Source organism: Tachypleus tridentatus, chromosome 4 (genome assembly GCF_004210375.1).
Source record: "Tachypleus tridentatus isolate NWPU-2018 chromosome 4, ASM421037v1, whole genome shotgun sequence".
In the NCBI taxonomy this organism is placed as follows: Eukaryota; Metazoa; Arthropoda; class Merostomata; order Xiphosura; family Limulidae; genus Tachypleus; species Tachypleus tridentatus.
Window position 1 is genome coordinate 24,318,720 of NC_134828.1, and position 21,812 is coordinate 24,340,531.

Consider the following 21,812-nt stretch of genomic DNA (forward strand, 5'->3'; position numbering starts at 1 on the left):
AACTCCAAACTTACATAACATATAAGAGTGACGTTACGTAGTGTGAATTAGCCAACAAATATTATGTCTGTTTTTACAAGAAAATGAATTAGTTAGCTATTTTCAAATAATGAAAATTTCAAATCAAGTTTTATAAAGTTTCTCAAAATCACTTTGCTTATTTCTGTTACATTTAGAGATTTAGCCAAAAAAAAATGAAATACTTGTTCCAGACAATATTACACTTATCCTCAAGTGAAATCAGGAGTTATGTAGTAAAAAAAAAATATTCAATACATTTTCATTTTTTGTCTGTGGTTAAATTAAAAATTCACGTGAAAACAACTTGACAAAATATATTAATATACAGAATCTGAAAATCTTTCAGAAAAATAATATAATAAATATGTTACTAAAAACAATATAAACTGTATCAATCTAACTTACTTGGTAGATTTCAAGAGACTGTAAAATGTTACACTATCATGCTGGGTCAAAGTTCTGAAAGTTCAATGAAAGGTTTGTAAATATACATATTACAGCTTTTAATATACTAGAGATTCACCAACTGACAATACTGCATATACTTTAAAGATAAATGTTTTAATACATCTTACTCCAAAGGTTCAAAGTTCAATATGATTTTATTCAAAATCACTGTCATGTTTAACATACATGTCATATAGGTCTAATTACCGATTTGTTATTAAATATTTGTTATCTTATATTACTAGATTGCTAACTACTTTAAATCTAATGAAATGCCTAAGCTGTTAACCTGCCATCATCTTCATGGAAAACCCATGTCTGTGATACATCACGAGTAAGATTTCTTAACCCTTTCACTACAGGCTCAGTATAACATATACAATTTCATCTACACATTTGCACTTTAACTTTTGATACAGAATGAGTATCTTCACAAAATTTGGTGAATAATTTTGGTGATTATTACAAATATTTTGTACAAAAATAAATCAGATTTTTCATTAAATATTTTTTAATAAAGGTTTGTTTATGAAAATATCAAGTTTGTTTCATTATTAGTCTGAGTTCAAAGTGATTTCATGTTATGATTAAAAAAAAACTATTCTTCAGCCCCAAAATCTCAAATATTATTTGTGTAATTTCTAAGACCTCTTAAACACGTTTTAAATGTTTGTTTTCATTAAGACTATATTTTGTGTTATTTTCTATACCCTACCCATGTGGGATCTGTCACTTGACCAATCTTGTAAAATAAAAAAAAATAGAAACAAATAAAAATTATGTTTTTTTCATACTAGAATAACGACATATTATAACACGAAAATACAAATGTTTAGTCTAAGTAGTTTAAGTCTAGTAACAGTATATATTTACACATGCATTTCTTATGTTTTATTATAATGGCCTTCTAGTCACACCTAACACTACACAGCTTGCACAGATGTGGTGCATGTGCACTCATGTTATATATCCAGTAGTATAAAACTGACCTTTAGTCTTCTCTGTCTTGGTTGTGGTTTTAGAGGATTAATATTTTGTAATATACAGTCACATTTCAATTATTACACTATGTAACAAAATTTTTACTTTTTCTTGTTCCTGGGCAGAAAGTGTTATTTCCCAGTTGCTTATGGCCTAAAGTAAATGGAAAAGACCTATTTTTCTCTTCAAACTTTGCTTTTGTGACCTGGGTAATAAAATTTTTAAGTTTATCCATTTTCCAGAACATTCCAGGTAGATTCAGTGCTGAGTAGTTGATAGAGAATTTTCTTGAACTTACAAGAATTAAGAACTTTCTAGAATGTTGTAAAACTTGCAAGAATTTTCTAGAATGTTGTAGAACTTATGAGAATTTTCTAGAACTTTCCATAGTAATATATATACACAGGGGATCACCACTTCAGTTTAGTTCTAGCTGCCTAAGTAAACATGTAGACCTATCTGATTTTATCAAAGGGCATCAAGAGGCTGCAAGCATTCTCCTGATGCATTATGCTATGTATGTGGCCAATTTATCAAGATGAGAGCAAAAAAGTACTCTGTGACAGCATCTGCTAAAATGTGTGAAGTCTACAAGGCATATTTTGGCATGCCTGCCAGGGATCAAAACAAACCCTGGGCACCTCATTTTACCTGCAAGCACTGAAAAAAAACAAACTAGAAGGTAAGATGAACAATTTTTCTTGTTTGAATATTCAGATTTTATAGTTCACAAATTTTAGACCTTTTCTAATTTAAATATCTTCTACTTTGTTTTTTAATTTCCAATAGTATAGAAAAAATATCACATATAAAATATTTTGCATGAACCTCTTACACATTAGTTGTGGATGAAATAAATTTATTCTTCATAATGACAATTTTATTTTGCTCTTTTACAGGATGGTACAGAGGGGAAAAAGAGAGCCATGAAGTTAGCTATTTCAAGAATTTGGAGTGAACCCACTGACCACTCAAGTAATTGCTACTTCTGCATAATAGACCCTTCCAAACGAAAGGCTGGCAAGACTGTATCTGCTATCATGTATCCAGACCTTCCGTCATCTATCGCCCCAGTGCCAAACTACCCTGAGGTCCCTGTACCCACTCCACCAGAGAGAAAGCAGTCATCCTCATAAGAGAGCAGAAAATCAGAAAAGGAGGTAAACGTTGAAGATCCAAATTATAATTTCAGAGGTGCAACTGGTGAGAGAAACCCATACTACCCCAACCAAAGAGATCTCAATGACTTAATCAGAGATCTTGGTCTAAGAAAGTCGAATGCCAAGACTATATTTCTGTACAACATAAGCAATTACAAAATGACACACACTATCCAGGAACAAAACTTGTTATACATTTTAATGTGTATAGTTTATCACTATTTAGAAATATATTATTAAATTTATTTTTCTTAAAATATAGGGCAACTTCAATTCCACAAAATAAAAAATGGATGAAGTGGAAATGAATCATTGAGATGATTGTTTCAGTGAATTGTCTTTTAAATATGTGATATACATTGGAAATTGAAATAAAAATTCACAGAAAAATTATTCATAAGAAGAGGTGACTCCTCACATTCTGTAACACAGTAAACAGTAGCTTCCACAGGAGGAAACAAAATGGAGTAATTTTGAAGTATGATACGAAAGGAAACTAAAACAAAATTCTCAGAAATAATTTTTTTTTTTTAATTTTTGTCTAGCTACAAGAGAGCTATCTTCACTAGTAACCCAAATTCAGCAAAGACAAGAGGGAAGACAGCCAGTCATCACCACCCACCTCCAACCTTTGGGATACTTTTTTACCGACGAATAGTGGGACTGACCATTCATATTATAACACCCCAACAGCTGAAAGGGCAAGCATGCTTGTTGTGATGAGAATTTGAACCTGTACCCGCAGACTACAAAAAGACAAGTGCCATAACCACTTGGACATGATGGACCTCCATGCAAATACACAAAATATCGTAACAACAATTTTAATATGCAGCAACGAAAGAGTAGTAGAAAAAATTAAGATAAAGTTACGTTTCTTTGATTCGTTTGAATAGAAATTCTTACTCCAGAATTCTCCGCAACGTTTTCAGGTCGGCAACAAGACGACGCGTTTTTGGTCCGAGCTGGTGCCATATAGGGTCAAGCTGAAATTTTATAATTTTGTCAAATGATCGGGATATAGCATTTTCAAGGGTCAATTCATCTGTGTCAAGCTGTTATTAAACAGGAAAACAATAAGATAAAGATAATACATAAACAATAAAATACTAGTTGCAGTTGAATGCACAATCTATACCAGAACATCACTACATTCTGTATTATAAAACCCTACAATGTTACATTTGATCGTGCTCATTGAACTGAATTTATCTTACTTCAATGATTATGATACTTCACTTTTTTCAAAACAAATTTATGTGTTAATTCAAATATTCAAAGAAATCTACATGGTGTTCCAGAAATACATTCCTTTCTTGAAACTTTAATAAAGTCACTGATACTAACCTTAAATACTTGAAACTTTGTATACATACCAATTTGACTGAAGGTTTTATAACAATATAATGTAGCATATCACTTTTTCTTAGGTAGCTAACAATTAATATATCATTACAAAAACATTTATAAACATAATAGTTTCCATGGTTAGTGCTCAAAATGGTTTCCATTGGTGATTACATTTCCAAACATGTTGACACAGTATTTTATGTGTACATTTATATATAACCAAATCTGTATCATTTCCCTTGTTTTCATTATTTTATAATTAAGAGTAATTAACTTAATCAAAAATTAATAAAAATGTACACAGCACGTTAATTTGGGTGCAACCACAAACCTCAGAACCAAACTGGTAAATATATTAATTTTAAGTAATTTATGTCTAGTAATAATTGTTTTATTAGTTTTACAAAAATGGAAATTATCTATGGATAAAATATTTGCCTTGAAATAAAGGTTTTTTGTTAATAATAATCATAAATCAAACATTATATTACGAGCAAAGGTTTAACACTTTTGTCCTGAAAAACATTTCTAATTATTAAAGTGCCTTTAACATAAAAAGATTCTTATTACAATACTAGTTGAAACAATCCCAATTTTATCATTCATATATAACAATTTCTCTTGTGAGCCAGTCCACTCATAAGTTCTGTTGCCATGAATACAGACATTTTAGAACAATGTTCAGTTATTGTGCAACAGAAAACAACAAAAGTTTTGTCAAGAAAAATGAGAAAAAAAAATATATATATATACATGTTTAATACAACTGTCTTAAAAACATTTATTTCAGAGTAACTATATTTCATGAAAAATCATGATATCCAATTTGATGTAGTGAAAGTTTATTAGGATTTTTGAAGTTTATTATTGTTCAGCTAAAAGCTTGGAATACTCATCAGCATGTTAAAAATTCCAAGAGGAAAACGTTTACACAAAAAAATTGTACACTGATTTATTTTAAGAGAGTTGATTCAGTAACTAAGACTTTCATTCAAATACACCTAGCACACATGTTAACATGCACATTAAATATATTCTAAAATGCAATTCTAAACAACTTAGTGTTATGACACCAAATCTCATTAGCAAAAAAAGAAATATATAAAAAATATGCACCCACGGAATCTTTAAAATCACCAAGAATAATGCATGTGTCAACTGAATGATTTTAAGATGACTTCATTTTAAGAACTTCTGTTTTTCTAAACAGTTAACTGTATACCGTTCTCACTATCCAAGGGATCTGTTCCAACTGGAAACAACATATATAAACAACACCATAAACCATTATCATCTCTGGGATTTATCTTCTTAAACTTCTTCAGGGTAAAACATGCTTTATAATTTCATTAAACTTATCCAGTGGCTGTTTGTGCATAACAGTTCCAACTGCTGAGCTGATAAGACTAAATGGAAAAAAAGAAGTCAACACCACTTATTGGTAACTTTTTACTTGGACAAAAAAATAAGATTTCACCACAACTCTTATAGTGCCATACCATGTTTCAAATTTAAAGTTCAAGGCTACACCCAAAATGTTAACTTACCCTTGGATTAATCTTCTTAATTTCTATGACACACATGTTCATCAGATCTAAGAGTGACGTCTGTATCGCTTGCATGGATACTGTCATGTTCACATGGATTTCAGTAACTTCAGGCTAGAAAATGGTAAAAGTTTAACATCATATATTAAGATGCATGAGATCATCTTGTCAGCAACTAATCATGAATGATTTTGGAAATTTTTTGGTTTTTTATTTTAATCCACAATATAATAGAAGACAATCCCAGAACTTGAAAATATCAATAACCTAAAAGCAATTTTAAGAATCAAAACATGCATGTTTTTAACTTTATTAAACTCACCTTTATCTTTTCGAGAGAACTGTTCACAACTTCATGAAATCGTGGCCACAGATAGAGCTGCTGAACAAAAAGATTCCTCATGATCCGTCCAATCTGACAGAATCTTTGAGTGAAAGCACATGGGTTGGATGACAGTGCTTTAATGAAACCTTGCTATTAAAGATACAAAAACAATTGTTGACAACTAAAAAATACACACTTATTACACCATCTCACACACTACTCATAAAGTTACCAAAGTTAGAATGGATGTAACAGCTTAAAATGATTTCAAGGTGACACAAGTTATAAAATAATGTAATGTGTAGAATTTAAATATGTTTGTTACACACTTCTGTGTAATTCACCACTAACTGAAACTGCCTTGAATTGATGCATGTTTTTGTACATTTACCCTTCTGTACTAAAATGTCAGAAAGTAATGTAAACTTTAATTATAATAAACACAAAGATATATTTAATTACACCATAATGATACAAGAACCAGTAACAAGTTACACAGGTCCAAAATGTAATTGAAGGGTTAACATAAAAGAAAATTAGCATATTTTAATCAACCTTTGAAAGTTTAAACAAATACATCCTAGCTACTTTGCTTGTTTGTAGTTACACACAAAGCTAGACAACTTGTGCTATGCCAAACAAGTGTAATAAAACATGGTTTTAGTGTCATAAGTCTTTTATTACAAACTGCAACCTCAGTTACAATGCAGAGCTTCTGATGGCATATTTGCTGTCAATAAATCCAAAGCAAATTATCAGAAGTCAATCAATCATAGCATCTCGCAAGAATTGTTGACCGACAAATTCATCCATTCTCTTATTTAACAAAGTATACAACATGTTGTGCAACTTGTCACAACTATCTTAACAAAATTAAACAAATTTTTTTCAGCCAAAATCTAATAAGAAATCAATTTCATTATATTATTCTACAGTTGTTAGAATTGTACTAGAATATACCATGTGGAAAACTTACTTTGTTTTTTTGGCGATACAACCTGAGTATGAAAGCTTCTTGGCATGATTCTAAAATCCTTGTAAAAAAAAAGTTAAAATCCATTTCAAAACATATATATATTGAATGACTATTATAAGTTTGAAAGTAATCTATAACACCAATAACTGACAAAACTAAAGCATCCTAATTTTGTTAGAAATATTTTCAAACGTTTCATGTTAAATGTGCCACATAATTTTGGTATTTTTAACTAAGCTACACATTGTCTGCAATGTGTTTCGTGTAGGGATGAAGCTTCATCTTTTAACATTATTAGCCCTAAAGTTTAAGGCTGGGCCACCAGGGAACTGCAAAATACGATAAACCACCTTTTAAATGGCACTTCATCAAACTAACTTATGATACATTATAATACTTTAATGAGTTATTAATGTAAAATACAATAATTAAATTCCTATTATTTAGATAAAGTCTAAGCCTTAAATTTAGGCTATATGTCAATTATTAACACATCCTCCCTTTTTTATTAAAACAATTAATAGTTCATAATAAGTTAAATATGGATTATAAACATAAATTGGTTATGGTTAATTTATTTCAGTAATGTAGGAAAGAAATAAAAAATTTAAGAATAATTATTGTAAAAAATTAGATACATAATAAAATTTATATACATATTAAATATGTTCATAACAAAAATAATATATTTACTTGAATAACATATACTAATTTTATTAACATATTTGCTACACACAAAAGAACTTTATACAAGTCAGTGATAGATGTCCATATTGTGTTAACCATGTTACAGGGTTCCTAACAATGAGTTACAAAACAATGCAAACTAAGCTGTGGCAAAACGTAAATTAATTCTGGTGGGAGGCCCTTATGGTGGGCAGTTAGTGAAATATTATAACTGATTATGCTCATAGCCTTAGATAGTTGGAGTATTCAGAAATTCCAGTTTTCGGTATTCAATTATTTTTGTGGCTCATGATACTAATTGATTAAGATGAAGAACCATGAATTAATAAAATATAATAACAATAAATCATAAAAACAATATTTCAATTACTAGAATTGTTGATATGAGTAAAAAATGCATAAAAAAATTTTGAAAGGTTGATCAACTTGGAGAAATTAACTCTCTCAACATGGACTCAGTCTACGTGACCAACCATATGACCTCTTTGTACTTGTTTAAAGTATTGTTATATTTAATTCTTCTAACTTTCTATATAGTGTGTATATCTTCACAAAATTTAGCAGCATTTCAGTTAATATTATAAAACTTTAACATAGAAAAAAAATCAAATTTTTAGTGAAGTATTTTTAATAAAACAAAGATTTGTCCATGAATATATTAAGTATTTGGTTTGAATAGCCTGTTAACAAAGTAGTTTTCATGTTAAAATTATATTTTTCCCTATCTCAAAAATCTCAAACTTTCTTTCTGTTTTCCCTGAAATGAACTAAATACATTTCAAACAATGTTTTCAGTAAAACTCAACAGTTTATCAGTTATTTTCTCCACCTTAACTCAAAACTGAATCAGTCAATTTGACCAATATCGTAACCACCAAAAAAAATCTAAATTACCCTTTTTTTTTCTTTCTAGAATGACTTTACAGTGTAACATAAAACCACATTAATTTATCCTAAATAGCTCTAAGTTTGTAACAGCATGAGCTATTTATAATTACATTTTATTGTTTTATTGCCCTTTGTAACATGACTAACTACTGTCCATGTGCTTATAAGGGTTAAATCACCCAAAAACCATGCAGCTCATGTTATGCTATCAAATTACATTACCCACAAGATACTACAACTAGAATAAGCAGTTTATATGTGTGCCTTGTGAAACATTTTTATTACATTATCTACTTTACTTAATCTAATCTTAACCTAAAAATATCCTTATATTTACATTTTAGTTACATTTATAATTATACAAAAGAATAAACATGAAAACATGAAATAAAATATTTATCTAATCTTTTTTTTTCTTGCTCTCAGCTGTCAAAGTTAACCCTAATTTTTTATACTATCAATAGTACTGGAATTAATAATTCTTACTTCATTAAATAATGCTCCAAACAACATAAACTAATAACATGCAAAAAGTAGAATATATCCCTTACTTCTCAAATTTTTTTGGCTTTCTAACTCTGTGACAAGAGTCATTAAAATTCATCCAAGCTAGTCATTAACTTTCTTACAGGAATGATGTGCTCTGAGAGATACTGACATTTAACCATTCAGAGCATGATATTATACAACATGTAATTTGATGAATGAAAACCTTGAGTTTCTATTGGTTGTATGTAATACATAATTAAATATAAAAGAGAACTATTAACGAATAAAAAAGAGAGAATTTGACAGGTGGGTGTGGCAGGAATGGTCTGATTTTCTCTTTGATAGCTCTGTAACCAAAGTTGAAGACAATAATAAATGTGATTTATCTGAGCAATGATGGTTTTAAAGAGAGTAATTTATGTTTAATTTTATACCTTTTCAAGGGATGGTGGATGAAATAGGGATGATAACATGTTAATGAAAAATGTGTCACGTGTGTCACGCTGCAGCAAATTCAGGATTTTTTAAAATATTGCTTTGTAGAATTAAGAACTTAAAAACTTTATATACTATTAAAATATGGATTATTAGTTCAGATTTTATGCTATTCTAATTTATAACATAAACAAAAAGTAGTTTAATGAAATTTTGAATGTAAGATACTAAAACCTTGTGTTATGCACAGTAAAGGATACCTATGGTGATAGAATTAATTAATTTAATATTAATTTCAATTAATTGATTATTTTATGTGTGACACTAAATGTAATCAATGATTATAGGTTACTGATCGAGTTAATTTCTCAACTTTAGCCCCGGATTTATTTCACACAAGTGTTGTAACAGTTTATTTTGAATTTTCCACTAAGCTAAACAAAGACTATGTCCTAACCATTCCTAGTTTAGCAGTTAAAAACCAGATGAATGGCGGTTATTCACCACACACCACCAACTCTTGAATTCCCCTTTTACCAATAAATAGTGGGATTTATCATCACATTATAACAATTGAGAGGGCATACCAGCCCTATTATTACAGCCCAAAACATAAAATTACTTAATATGATTCAATATGTTCACTGTACAAACATTTAATGGTAGATTGTGGGTTGAAAACACATATCCTGTGTAAACAAAGAATATATTCAATGTACCTTGATTTAAGCACATATACATAGGATACACTCTGTAACCTCCATTTTAACCTCAGAATGTGTAATATTATCTACACGTAAACTTTGAATTTATACGATCACAAGGAAAGACTATTCTCCATTAAACTTCTAATAGTTTACAAGTTACTGATGACTAACGACGTACTAAATCCTCTGTCTTTTTGTTCTTTTTTATTGCACTTCTGAAAAATAAATCTAGCACCAGAAAATTTATCTGTTACAGTACTCAAGGTCTATCTACACTTACCATCAATAATTTAAAAGTTACAGACTAGAGGGAAGGCAGATAGTCAAAACTGTCCACTACTAATTCTCTTGGGTTACCAATGAAAATTGGAATTGGTCATCAAGTTATAATGCCGTTACAGCTGGAAGGGTCAGAATGTTTGGTAACAAGATTCAAGCCAGTGATCCTCAGACTTTGAGTCAAATACCCTAACCACTAGGTCATAACAGACCCCTACCTACACTCTGTCCACTATGAAAATCAACCTTCAGACTTGCATGTAGCAGTCAAGAAGTTATAGAAACTTTCCTCAAATACATGAAAATATATTTTGGGAATACTGTAATCTGGTGTTGCTTCATATATTCTAGATACAGTTTTTCAGATAACTTTATATCTTACTTGTGAGCTTTATAAACAATGATGCCTGTGATCAGGTCAATGGGAACTCGCCATGTTAACATATCTACCACTAGAATACGAGATGTGACAAACATTGTTCCTCCCTGCATGTAAATTTGGTACCTACAAAACATCATAGAGAAAGTGTAAGTTTCAGATAAATCAAATTATCAACAAACTGTGAATAATTTTTACCATGGATCTTTAGTGACAATTTTAATATATAAGCTATTTTTAAGAACAAATTAAACTGTCTCATATGTAAATTTATTACAGTGCAAAAAGTGTTTTAATTCATGCTGTCTAAAGTTTTGTGCCTTAGTTTTATAAACAATGATTTGATTTTATATTCTTGCATACAGGGTGTTTTCAGTAGTCATTTTCTCAACATACTGAACCGGTATTTATAAAGAGTATGTGGCAATGGTAATACAGGCTTATTCTTCTGTATAATTGAGAAACAAGTTGTTTAAGATAATAAAAATAAATATGAAGCTCAATCTATTAGGTTTACTGATGAGGAATGGAATTACCCAAAAGTGGTATAACTCAGTAACAAGTGGCAAAGAGCAATTTTATTTTATTATCAGTCAAAAATTAAAAGGTAGAATATTTAAAGTTTTTTAAAAAATGTAAAAAATGCAAGTTATTCGATGAAAATTTTGTAAGCATGTTAATAATAAAGCAAATAACATTCAACCAATCTCAAATTGGAGTTAAGTTTAACAACCTTTTTGAAATTACACTCAACATACCTATAAAACAGAAGATTTAAAATTGAAATATATTTATCAATTACTTTCAACACTGATTAAACATCTTGTGACATGTTAATAATACTAGCAAATACTTTACTTTGAAAGCTGAAATCGATGGAAAACTTAGGCATGAATTATAGATGTTCTTCGTAAAGCATTGTTTTCCATTCAAAATTGTTTCGGATGTGTCTGTGTGTGTTTGGTAACTGATGGTGATAGGATATTTGAGTGCCAAAGTTTCAAGATGCCTATAAACACAGTTTGACTATTTCCCAACCTATTTTTACAAGTACATCTAGAATGGTACAGTTTTAAAATTACATATTACAAATTACTATCTAGAAATAAAAATCCTTAAATTTACAACAAATGTGCTTGTGGTGATTGCGTTTTGTGGGGAAGCTACCCTCTACATTGCATTACAGAAAAAAAAAAGATATAATGTACAAATATATCTCAGAATAGCTGATAAGGGTGTTAAAACTTTTAATAATAAAGCAGAGAACAATGTTTCAACCTACCTAGGTCATCTTCAGGCTAACAGAAAAGCTGTTCTGAGATACATTTTTATTTGAAGTGGGTTTCTCATCATCAAGATATAATGTACAGTATATAATCACAAAAAACACAGATGACAAACTGTAATGTTTTATTAAGCACTATATACCTTAACTTTAGGTACTGTGCTACAGATAATCTAGATAATTCAAAGTTCCATCTTACTGGGTACCTGGATGAAATATGACAATTTCCGTATCTCAGGACAGCTGGTATGGGTATTAACACATTTACTGATAAAGCATAGAACAGTGTTTTGACCTGAAGATGACCCAAGAAGATTCAATTGTGCTTCTCATCATCATGAATGACAATTTCTGTTCGTAGTAAACATCAGGTTAAGTTGTTATACAATCACTTTGAAATTTCACATCTAAATGTAGCATTAGGAAGATACCACACACTGAAATACCATTGGTCAAAACAAATTTTTTACCGGTCATTAACTCCACATTCTGATGTGATAAGCTTGGGTGCTGGTTGAACATCTGCAATTTTTAGCTGTTCCAGAAAGAATTCCTATATCAGAAAACAATAGAAAGTAAAAAAATATTAATTAAACAGTTACTCAATCCCTTCTCAAATGAGAAAGGGGGGTATTACTGGATGAGTGAACATTTTTCTAAAGAACCAGCTGATACCAAAAGACTTTATTTGAACTTAAGTTTCAGAATTTTAAGAGCGTAATTTCTCTTTAAACAACTAATACTTACCAGCAAGTTGCTAACAGAAGTCTTCATTTAAGTGCAAAATGTCCAGTTAATTACAATTCCTTCAGAAATTTAATCTTTTCTGTATTTAAAAAAAAATCTCCCAAAGCCAACCAATTCATGTCTCTAACTACACTGCACACAAAGTGTGCCATAAATATATTTCCTTCTGATTTAAATTACATATCTACTATTTTAGTTCTGGTTAAGAAATGTTTTGAAGATACAATGATTTCTTCAAGATATCTTTTTTCTGTATTATCAGATACCAACACAATATTGTGGCAAACAGTTGCTGCTGGTGATGAAACAAATGGCTGTGTTTTTCACTTGGAACACAACAATAAACAGAAGGGTAACATGTACAAATATAAAATTCCTATTAATTTAAATAACATGAATAGTCAATAAATATAATATATACATACAAGTTACATTATCAGAGTTCACTAAACACAGATGGACTAAAAACTGGCAAAATAATAAACTGTAACAAACACTAAAACAAATGACAGTCCCTTAAATTTGTCCAGGCACATATTAATTCCACATGTTGCATACAGTATGATTTCACAAACACACACACATAGGTGTTTATGCATTACATAACTAATTCTGTATTTCCAGGCATGGTATATGAAATACTGCAACACAGAGGGTATGAGATTGCTGTCAGCATGCCATTCAGTGAATCGTATGCAAATTAAGGAAAATGTACTAACTGGTGTTGGTTGAACAAGAAAACTCAGAGGTAAAATGGAAGATACTTATCTTGGACCCTCTTTAAATGAAAAAACAAACAAACTTACACTTAAACTTTCATAGAACTCAGCTAGTGATTTGGGGAAGAAACCATGGGTTGTCAGAGAGAATAATTTATCTTTATTCAGCAACAGTCACCATGATGTGGTTTATACTAATATTACTTATTGTTTATATCTTTAACAGAAGATACTCCTACTATTTTACTATAGCTTTACTGTAACAGGAACAAATGTATTGTTTTGTGACATGTACTTGTTAACCTGTTACAGTGGTTTTGGAGGTGTTGAGATCACTGATTAAGTTATACAATAAGTTATAAATATTTCTGCCAGTATGATGGATGGAAGCAACAGACACGGAGCTGGACGATTACCCTGAATTCATTACATGATTATTCACTGTATCATTTAGTAACAAAATTCAAGTTACTTATTATTGTTACATGAGACTTGGCTTGTCAGAATAATCAAAATGGGTGGCAATTGGAAACAATAATTTTGATTATCTGATTATTTTCAAGAGTTGTAAAACTAATCCAGTTTAACTAGCTTGAACTAATCAAAAACAATAACAAGAATTCATAATGGCAATAGTTTGATTACTTGGAAAATTTGAATGAAAAATTGTTATAATCATAAATACTACTTTTTATTACTAAATTATTTTATGACAATTTATGTATTTTATGCTCATAGATAATTGATTATATTTATCAATCGTCCAGCTCTAGATGGAGATTGAACTGATAAAGGGTTAGATTTTGTAAACTGTTTTTATGAAAAGAGGAATCGAAGTTAAAAATATATTATCTAACCATGGGGATGTTACTTATATGTAAATAAAAGATCGTGGCTTATACTGGGAAGCAATATGTTGTTCTGATAGCTGTTTTGTTGACTTTAGCTTATTGTGTAAATAGTCTGATATTATAAATGACCATGTTATTGTATTCTAAAAGAGGCTTAACGTAAACTTTATAAATAAATACAGCCAATCCCATTAAAACCTCAAAATAAAGGTAAAGAAATGTTACATAAATGTATAAAATACAGTAACACAAAATGGTTCATTAGGTTGCAATTTCAAGGGTTAATCAAAAAAGATGGATTTAATGTTGAAATAAGATATCACTATAAATGTCATAAAAGCAAAGAAAACATCCACCAGCAAGTGAAGAAATCTGAAAAACAGTGATTTTTAGCCAGTTCACAATGATAAATATCTCTTTAATGCAAGTACTTTTCAAAGGCAAAAATACTAAATCCAAAGGCAGTAATGTAACTCCAAGTGTTAGGGCTTTAGAGCTAATTTTATCTCTTAGCAACTGCATCGGTGGCTTGATGCAGAATAACAATGTGTTCTCACCTCTTCACGAACAGATGTTCCTATCACCAGAATCAGGTTTCCAGGATGATTGTATACTTTAATTAAATTCATCAGGACACGTTCAATTCCAAGACCCCTGTCATTCCACCATAAAAATAAGCAAAAATTAGCACCAACAAGGTACTTTCATAAAATGATAATTACACATTATCAGAATAATAAATTAAGATGGATTTAAACCTCAGCTATAAGAGAATCTACAACACAGATGTAGCTTCCTAGACTATCGTGCAATTATCTAATTTTGTATTTTCCGAGTGCCTCAAGGTCCTTAAAGCCACTTCAGTCTAGTAGCTATAGAAAGCAATTCCTTATTAAAATTATCAAATAATACTCACAAAAAAAACAACAACAAACAAAACAAGACTGATACAGGTCTTAAAGTTGTAAAACCCCACAGTAGTGTCACTTCATCCTTCCACATTGCTGCTATCACTAGTGTCCACAGTTGTGTTACTTCATCCTTCCACATTGCTGCTATCACTAGTGTCCACAGTAGTGTTACTTCATCCTTCCACATTGCTGCTATCACTAGTGTCCACAGTAGTGTTACTTCATCTTTCCACATTGCTGCTATCACTAGTGTCCACAGTAGTATTACTTCATCCTTCCACATTGCTGCTATCACTAGTGTCCACAGTAGTGTTACTTCATCCTTCCACACTGCTGCTGTCACTAGTGTCCACAGTAGTGTTACTTCATCCTTCCACACTGCTGCTATCACTAGTGTCCACAGTAGTGTTACTTCATCCTTCCACATTGCTGCTATCACTAGTGTCCACAGTTGTTGCTTCATCTTTCCACATTGCTGCTATCACTAGTGTCCACAGTAGTGTTACTTCATCCTTCCACATTGCTGCTATCACTAGTGTCCACAGTAGTGTTACTTCATCCTTCCACATTGCTGCTATCACTAGTGTCCATCTATACTTAACCACAATATTTTTTTCCACAATTTTTTTTTTTATAACCATCAAATTATCACAAAATCATACTTAGACATTTAAACACATCAGAAAATCTCAAACCCAGGTATCTTTTAGGCTTACTTCCAAATGTTAAATTAAATAAGCTCTTCTTTATCTGGAACACATTTCCATTCTATGCCTAGCTGTTCAAACCAAAGACCTCCTTGAATCAAATGAAGGAAAGTTAGTATATACTATATTTACACTTAAAAAAACATGTTTAAGGGGACACCATGCAAATAAGACTTTGTATTCACTGTTGAGCAGATACATTGCAAGTGAATAAAATTTTATTAAGTGGAAAGTTACATCACATTATATCATTACAAAATTCCTTTCCAATACTGAAGCAACTCCACATTCTGTGGAGGTGTTATGACTATAAAACTACATAAAAACTTTTGAAAACAAAAGTGACCGACTGAATTTGAAAAAACATTGCTTTGCTAAATGAGTCAGAACCAATTTGCCTGTTTAGCTTCAGTTTCATTCATCTTCAGTGTTTCAAACTGCATTTGTCCAAGTGTTTTTTAACCAAGTTTTTAGTCTTAGTAGTATTATAGTCAACAGCATTACTTCCAGAACTTTCTGCCATACAGTATTTAAATAAATTAAATTTACTTACTTTGCTGTAATAACTAAACCATCTTCTTCCACAAGTTTCAGGATCAACTCATTTTCAAACTGCAACAGTCCCATAACTATTCTCTGGTGTCTCAGACTGTCTGGACAAATTAAAATGAATGTGAGTGTTGGAACATAGTTCTTTTGGTGTCAAGTTCTAAATTCAAAATACAGTCCACATAAAGTATAACAAATGAATTTATTTCCTTCTACAACTATAAATTGGCTGTAGGCATACATTACAAATTACGTTAATTAAAATCAACTTGTTCAAGGTAGATGTGATAGCTGATGGACTGACCAATATACTTTATATCTTTAAAGTGTCTGCAACCATGGCAACCATTTCTCAACGTTTTCACACGGTAAATTTCGGAGAGTTATATACCGAAGTTTGATAAATCAGAAAAAAAGACAGAGGTTTTGACATCGGATGCTATAAAACACTTGTAATTTTGAACTGAATAGCAATCATTTGACAAGCTTGCAGCATTAAAGTACATCCAATATAATGACAAAATATTGTAGAATAGGTTTGCTGGGTTGAGACACATCACCAGTAAAACAAATGCTGCTACAAAGATTACAGTTGGCATACATAAATATCTTTCTTCACTAAAAATAATTTGCTATAGATCAGTGGTGGCAAACCCATGGCACATGAAAACATTTCGAGTCTTTATTCTTTAAACCCTAACGCTAACTCTTACTAAATAAATATATATAATAATTACCATTATTGCCAAATGCAGCAACAAATGATTTTTTCAAACCTGGGAGCAGTGAGAAATGTTTACAGGAGACATCCTCTTAGTGCCAGTTTTGCAGTTGTGCAAATGTGACATCAAATAACACATTTTGAATTCCTCACAGACCCAGTGAAGACATCAGTACTCAAGTAAAAATAGAAGTGAACTGTTGGTACTGGTTTCACTCTGCTTATATTTTTATTCTGTTCTTTGTGAGTGAATACTGGATATTTAATGATAATAACGGTAATATGTATTTATATTTTTCGCAGTAGATATATTAATTATATTGTTAAAATTGTGATACCTGGCACAGCATACATATATTTTTGATCAATTAGTTAATTATAGATTTATTTTTGTATCAATGACATAAATTTTCACCTGCTATTAAATTATGTTCAGTTAACTTATCATATTTAATAGGTGAGATTTTTAATATAATATTTAACCCCTTTCAGCTTGTCAGAATGTCAGCTCAACCAGCAAAGAATCAAAAATGTTCAAATGGAAGGAACAGCAAGCAGAGATTTTCAAGAATCGTGGACTGAAAGATTCGACATGATCAAAAAGGGTGATAAATCATTATATATCTATGTTCTGAAATAGTGATGTGCAGGACTTACTTTGTAAAGCAACATTATGAAACTGTTCATAAATGACTTTGTTGTTTGTTGTTGTTGTTGTTTTGAATTAAGCACAAAGCTACTCAATGGGCTATCCGTGCTCTGCCCACCACGGTATCGAAACCCGGTTTTTAGCGTTGTAAGTCCGCAGACATACCGCTGAGCCACTGGGGGGCGACTTTGTTGTAAAAATGAGCAAGAACAAAAAGAACACATTTCTCAAGAAGTCAGCAACAACAACATGCAGTCAAATGTTTTGATGAAATGTGTTTCAGGTAGTTTCAGCTTAGTTGCTGCTAGTTTTGAGATTTCAAAGATTATTGTTTAACATGGAAATCCACTTAGTGATGGGGAGTGTATTAAAGAATAATGGTTAGAATGTGCTCATTTCCTTTTGGACAATTTTCCAGAAAAATAAAAAAAAATTATTCAGTGAATTAAGGAATTGCCAGCAAGTAGAAACACAGTAAAATTGAGAGCACTGATGTCACATTATCAGCTAGGCTAGCCATTATTGCTCAATTTTGTAGGTGTGTTGAAATCTACAAAGAACTGGTTAACTTGGTAACGTTACCTGAACATATAACAGGGGCTGAAATATGCAAGGCAATAGTAATAAATTATCCAATCAACAGACTGAGCTTTCAAAAATAGTTTCCATGACAATTGATAGTGCACCAAGCATGACTGATAAAGAAGCAGGTTTGTAAATCTGTTTGCAAAATATTTACTACTTTATAATACTACTTTTCTAGTGAGCTTTGAGTGCAAAAGCTGGCCTTACAGAGCTTGAAAAAGTGGTGAAAATTGTAACCACGATCGTCAACTTTATTTCTACACATACTTTAAAAAGAGACAATTTCAGAATTGAATGAGAAAGGAGAATTCAGTGTACACAGGACTACTTATACGCAACAATGTTCATTAGTTAAGCAGAGGTTCTGTCCTTAAACGATTTGTTCAATGTTGGGATAAAATTCCTTTGTTTTTGATAAAGGAAAATTTTTTTGTCAAGAATTATTTGATGTTCTGTGAATTTGTCAATTGATGTTTTTTACAGATTTCTCCTCACATTTAAATAACTTGAACACCATATTGCAAGGACCTAGCAAAACACTTGATGTTATATTTGGTAACATAAAATCTTTTGAAATCAAACTGAAAATTTGTAAATGTGATGTTTACAATGGCACTTTTAAATGTTTCCCAAATCTAAAACATGACAGATCTTGCATTCATGAGAAAACACACATTCAGAGCTTGTAAATGCAATTTTCAAGCATCATTAATTCAACTTTTGAACAATTTTCTTTAAAATTTAATACATTCAGGTTATTCAAAGAAATTGCAAAATTCATAAAGTATGCAGACAAAGTAACGTTAGAAAAAATGAATCTGGAAATGTTGTAGTGGACTGACTTAGATAATTTTGAGATGCAACTGACTGATTTACAAAGAAGCTCAATATGGAGGCAAAAATTTGTCAACTTAAGAGCTGAACTAGAAAATATTGAAAGAGATTGATTAGTGACTAGAAAATTGAAGAAAGTTCTGAATCTCTGGAATTCTATTCTTGAAACTTATGACTGTCTGAAAAATGTCACAATGGCAGTATTAACAGTATTTTCATCAACATATTTATACAAGTCATTATTTTCAGTGATGAACTTTGTAATGTGTAATTATAGGAATAAATTACTGAAAACTAGTGCTGCATGTAGAGATCTCAAAACAACAAAATACAAACCTGATATAAAATATTTGTCATAGTGGGTGCAGCAGCAAAAGTTTCATTATAAGTAAAATATGCTTATTTTCCTTTCCTTGGTGTTTTATTTATGTTACATAATATGAACCAAAGCTTATAATTTCACAAAATGCTTCCTGTTAACAGTAAAAAAAATAAATGTAAATAAGCAAGAATACTCCTTTTTCGTTAAAAAAATCTTATTATTGTTAATAATTCACCGATTTTAATTCTTATGTATTGCTGTAGTTATTAATAGCATATAACTCTTAAAGCTGTTTCATTTAAAATAATTCAGAATAATAATAAATGATAATCAGCTGCTAAAATTACCATGGGCAAGTGAGATAATTTTTTAGATTATCCCCAATTTGAATTACACACTCAAAAAGATTCGCCATCCCTGCTCTAAACATTCTATTTTATAAAATTATAAATAAGGAGTGGATACATTCATTTCATTTTCAATAAATTACAAAATAAAAAATGTTTTAACTCATAAAAATATTTCTCATGTGCTGTTACTTTCTGTATCACCGTTAAAGTTACTGCCTGTAATACTTAGTAATCATTTGTTCGGATAGGCTTACAAATATGAAATAACACTTAATAAATATTACATAGAAGTAGACCGTTTATAAATTATAGTACATAAAATAATACTTACAAAATATGTTTGTTAACAATAAAAAGTGAAATGAATGACATAAACAAACATTGAGCAAAAGATACGGCGCAATAAGATGAAATTTAAACGGAGATAAAATTTCGCGCCTTTAATTTTAAGCTGCAGAATCTCATTCTGGCAATGATATTTTGCTATATACTGCCGACATGGTGAAACTTAAATGTCATATTACTTTTCATATTCACGAGTGCATGGTAAAAATACCGATGTCACGTAACCCACTTTTAATACATTTACCCAATTCGGCGATCAGGAACCACAGAAACGAAACTGGACATCGACAACTCAGTCACGATTCCTCATTCGTTATAATAGTAATTCCAACCTTAAAATGTTAATCAGAGAGTATTAATAAAACAAATATCCCTTTTTTTTTTAAATATAGCACAGTACTCCTATAAGTTTAATTTATTTTAAAGCAACTTACACTAAAAACTAATTTGTAATTTTTATTTGTAATTAATTACCATGCTACGCAATGGGCTAATAATATTCTGCCCATAACAGGTATTGATACCTGGTTTATGGCATACAAGTCCATAGACATACGCTGTGCCACTGGTGGGCGAATTGATAATAAACCACTTTAGAAGTAGGAGATGCTCATGTGTGTGTTTTTCTTATAGCAAAGCCACAAAGGGCTATCTGCTCAGCACAGGAGATGCTCATACAAACTAAAATAAATACAAGAAAAGTATTTTTTAATCTTATTTCTTCGTCCTAAAACATACAAGTTACAAATAGTAAAATATACTGTAGGTTAATTTTATTGTTCTCGTTTCACGTGATTAGAATATTAGTTTAATCATGTATCCTGTAATATGTCAAATTATCGTGTGCGTTTTTTGTTGTTTTTTTTTCTTAACTTTTATCAAGTTATCGTTATTTTCTTTTGCCTGAAAAAGGCTAAAATTGGAAGGGCGAAACGTTGCATAGTTATATTTATACAAATGCGTGTTTTTCAAAGTTATAAATAACGAAGTACTATGTTTTTTATATTACAACATTGTTAGTTTTGTTTTCTTTTTTATTTCCTTCAAAAATTGAAGTTAACTATCAGTACATGTCTCGAATTTAACTTTTTTAAAAAGAATATTATATTTTAAGGAATGTGGTCAGTTGTTTGTATCCGTTTCCTGCTAGAAAAGTTATCAGTTCTTTATTCCGGTGTGTCGCGCTGTCCTCTTTCTCTATACTTATCAACATTTTACATGGTTATATAGCATGTTTGTAATTTCCACAGTATTTTGCGCTACTACTAAAGTTGTGCATATGTAAGCCTACTTATTTCCGCGGGCGTTTACATGTTTTGTGGCTCTCCAAATGTTGGAAACTACCTATTAGTAGTAAATATACAGTTACGTAAATACATGGATGTGTTGGAATAATGAGTCTTTTATTGTAAGTGTTTGTAACTAAACAACATGCACTCCACTTGATTTTTAAATTATATATATTTATTTGAAACAAGTTAAAAGTATGTACAAAAATTATTTACACTACGGAGATCATAGTTTTATCTTAAGCACTATACTATTCTTTTCTTCTTTTAAAAAATA

The 21,812-nt window shown here is 30.5% G+C and overlaps 1 protein-coding gene across 1 annotated transcript in view; it reads right to left on the bottom strand.

Moving 5' to 3' along the window:
• Positions 1–20,761, bottom strand: part of LOC143248081 (DNA repair endonuclease XPF-like) — a 49,084-nt gene extending 28,323 nt beyond the window's left edge. The window contains exons 1-11 of the mRNA XM_076496517.1: positions 20,721–20,761; positions 20,233–20,578; positions 16,445–16,540; positions 14,831–14,927; positions 12,427–12,509; positions 10,675–10,797; positions 6,808–6,865; positions 5,829–5,981; positions 5,507–5,620; positions 3,516–3,664; positions 427–480 (exon numbers count right to left, since the gene is read on the bottom strand). Of these exons, the coding sequence (XP_076352632.1) occupies positions 427–480; positions 3,516–3,664; positions 5,507–5,620; positions 5,829–5,981; positions 6,808–6,865; positions 10,675–10,797; positions 12,427–12,509; positions 14,831–14,927; positions 16,445–16,540; positions 20,233–20,273 (968 nt within the window). The 5' untranslated portion in view covers positions 20,274–20,578; positions 20,721–20,761. The remainder of the gene's footprint in view (positions 1–426; positions 481–3,515; positions 3,665–5,506; positions 5,621–5,828; positions 5,982–6,807; positions 6,866–10,674; positions 10,798–12,426; positions 12,510–14,830; positions 14,928–16,444; positions 16,541–20,232; positions 20,579–20,720) is intronic.
• Positions 20,762–21,812: the final 1,051 nt, after the last annotated feature.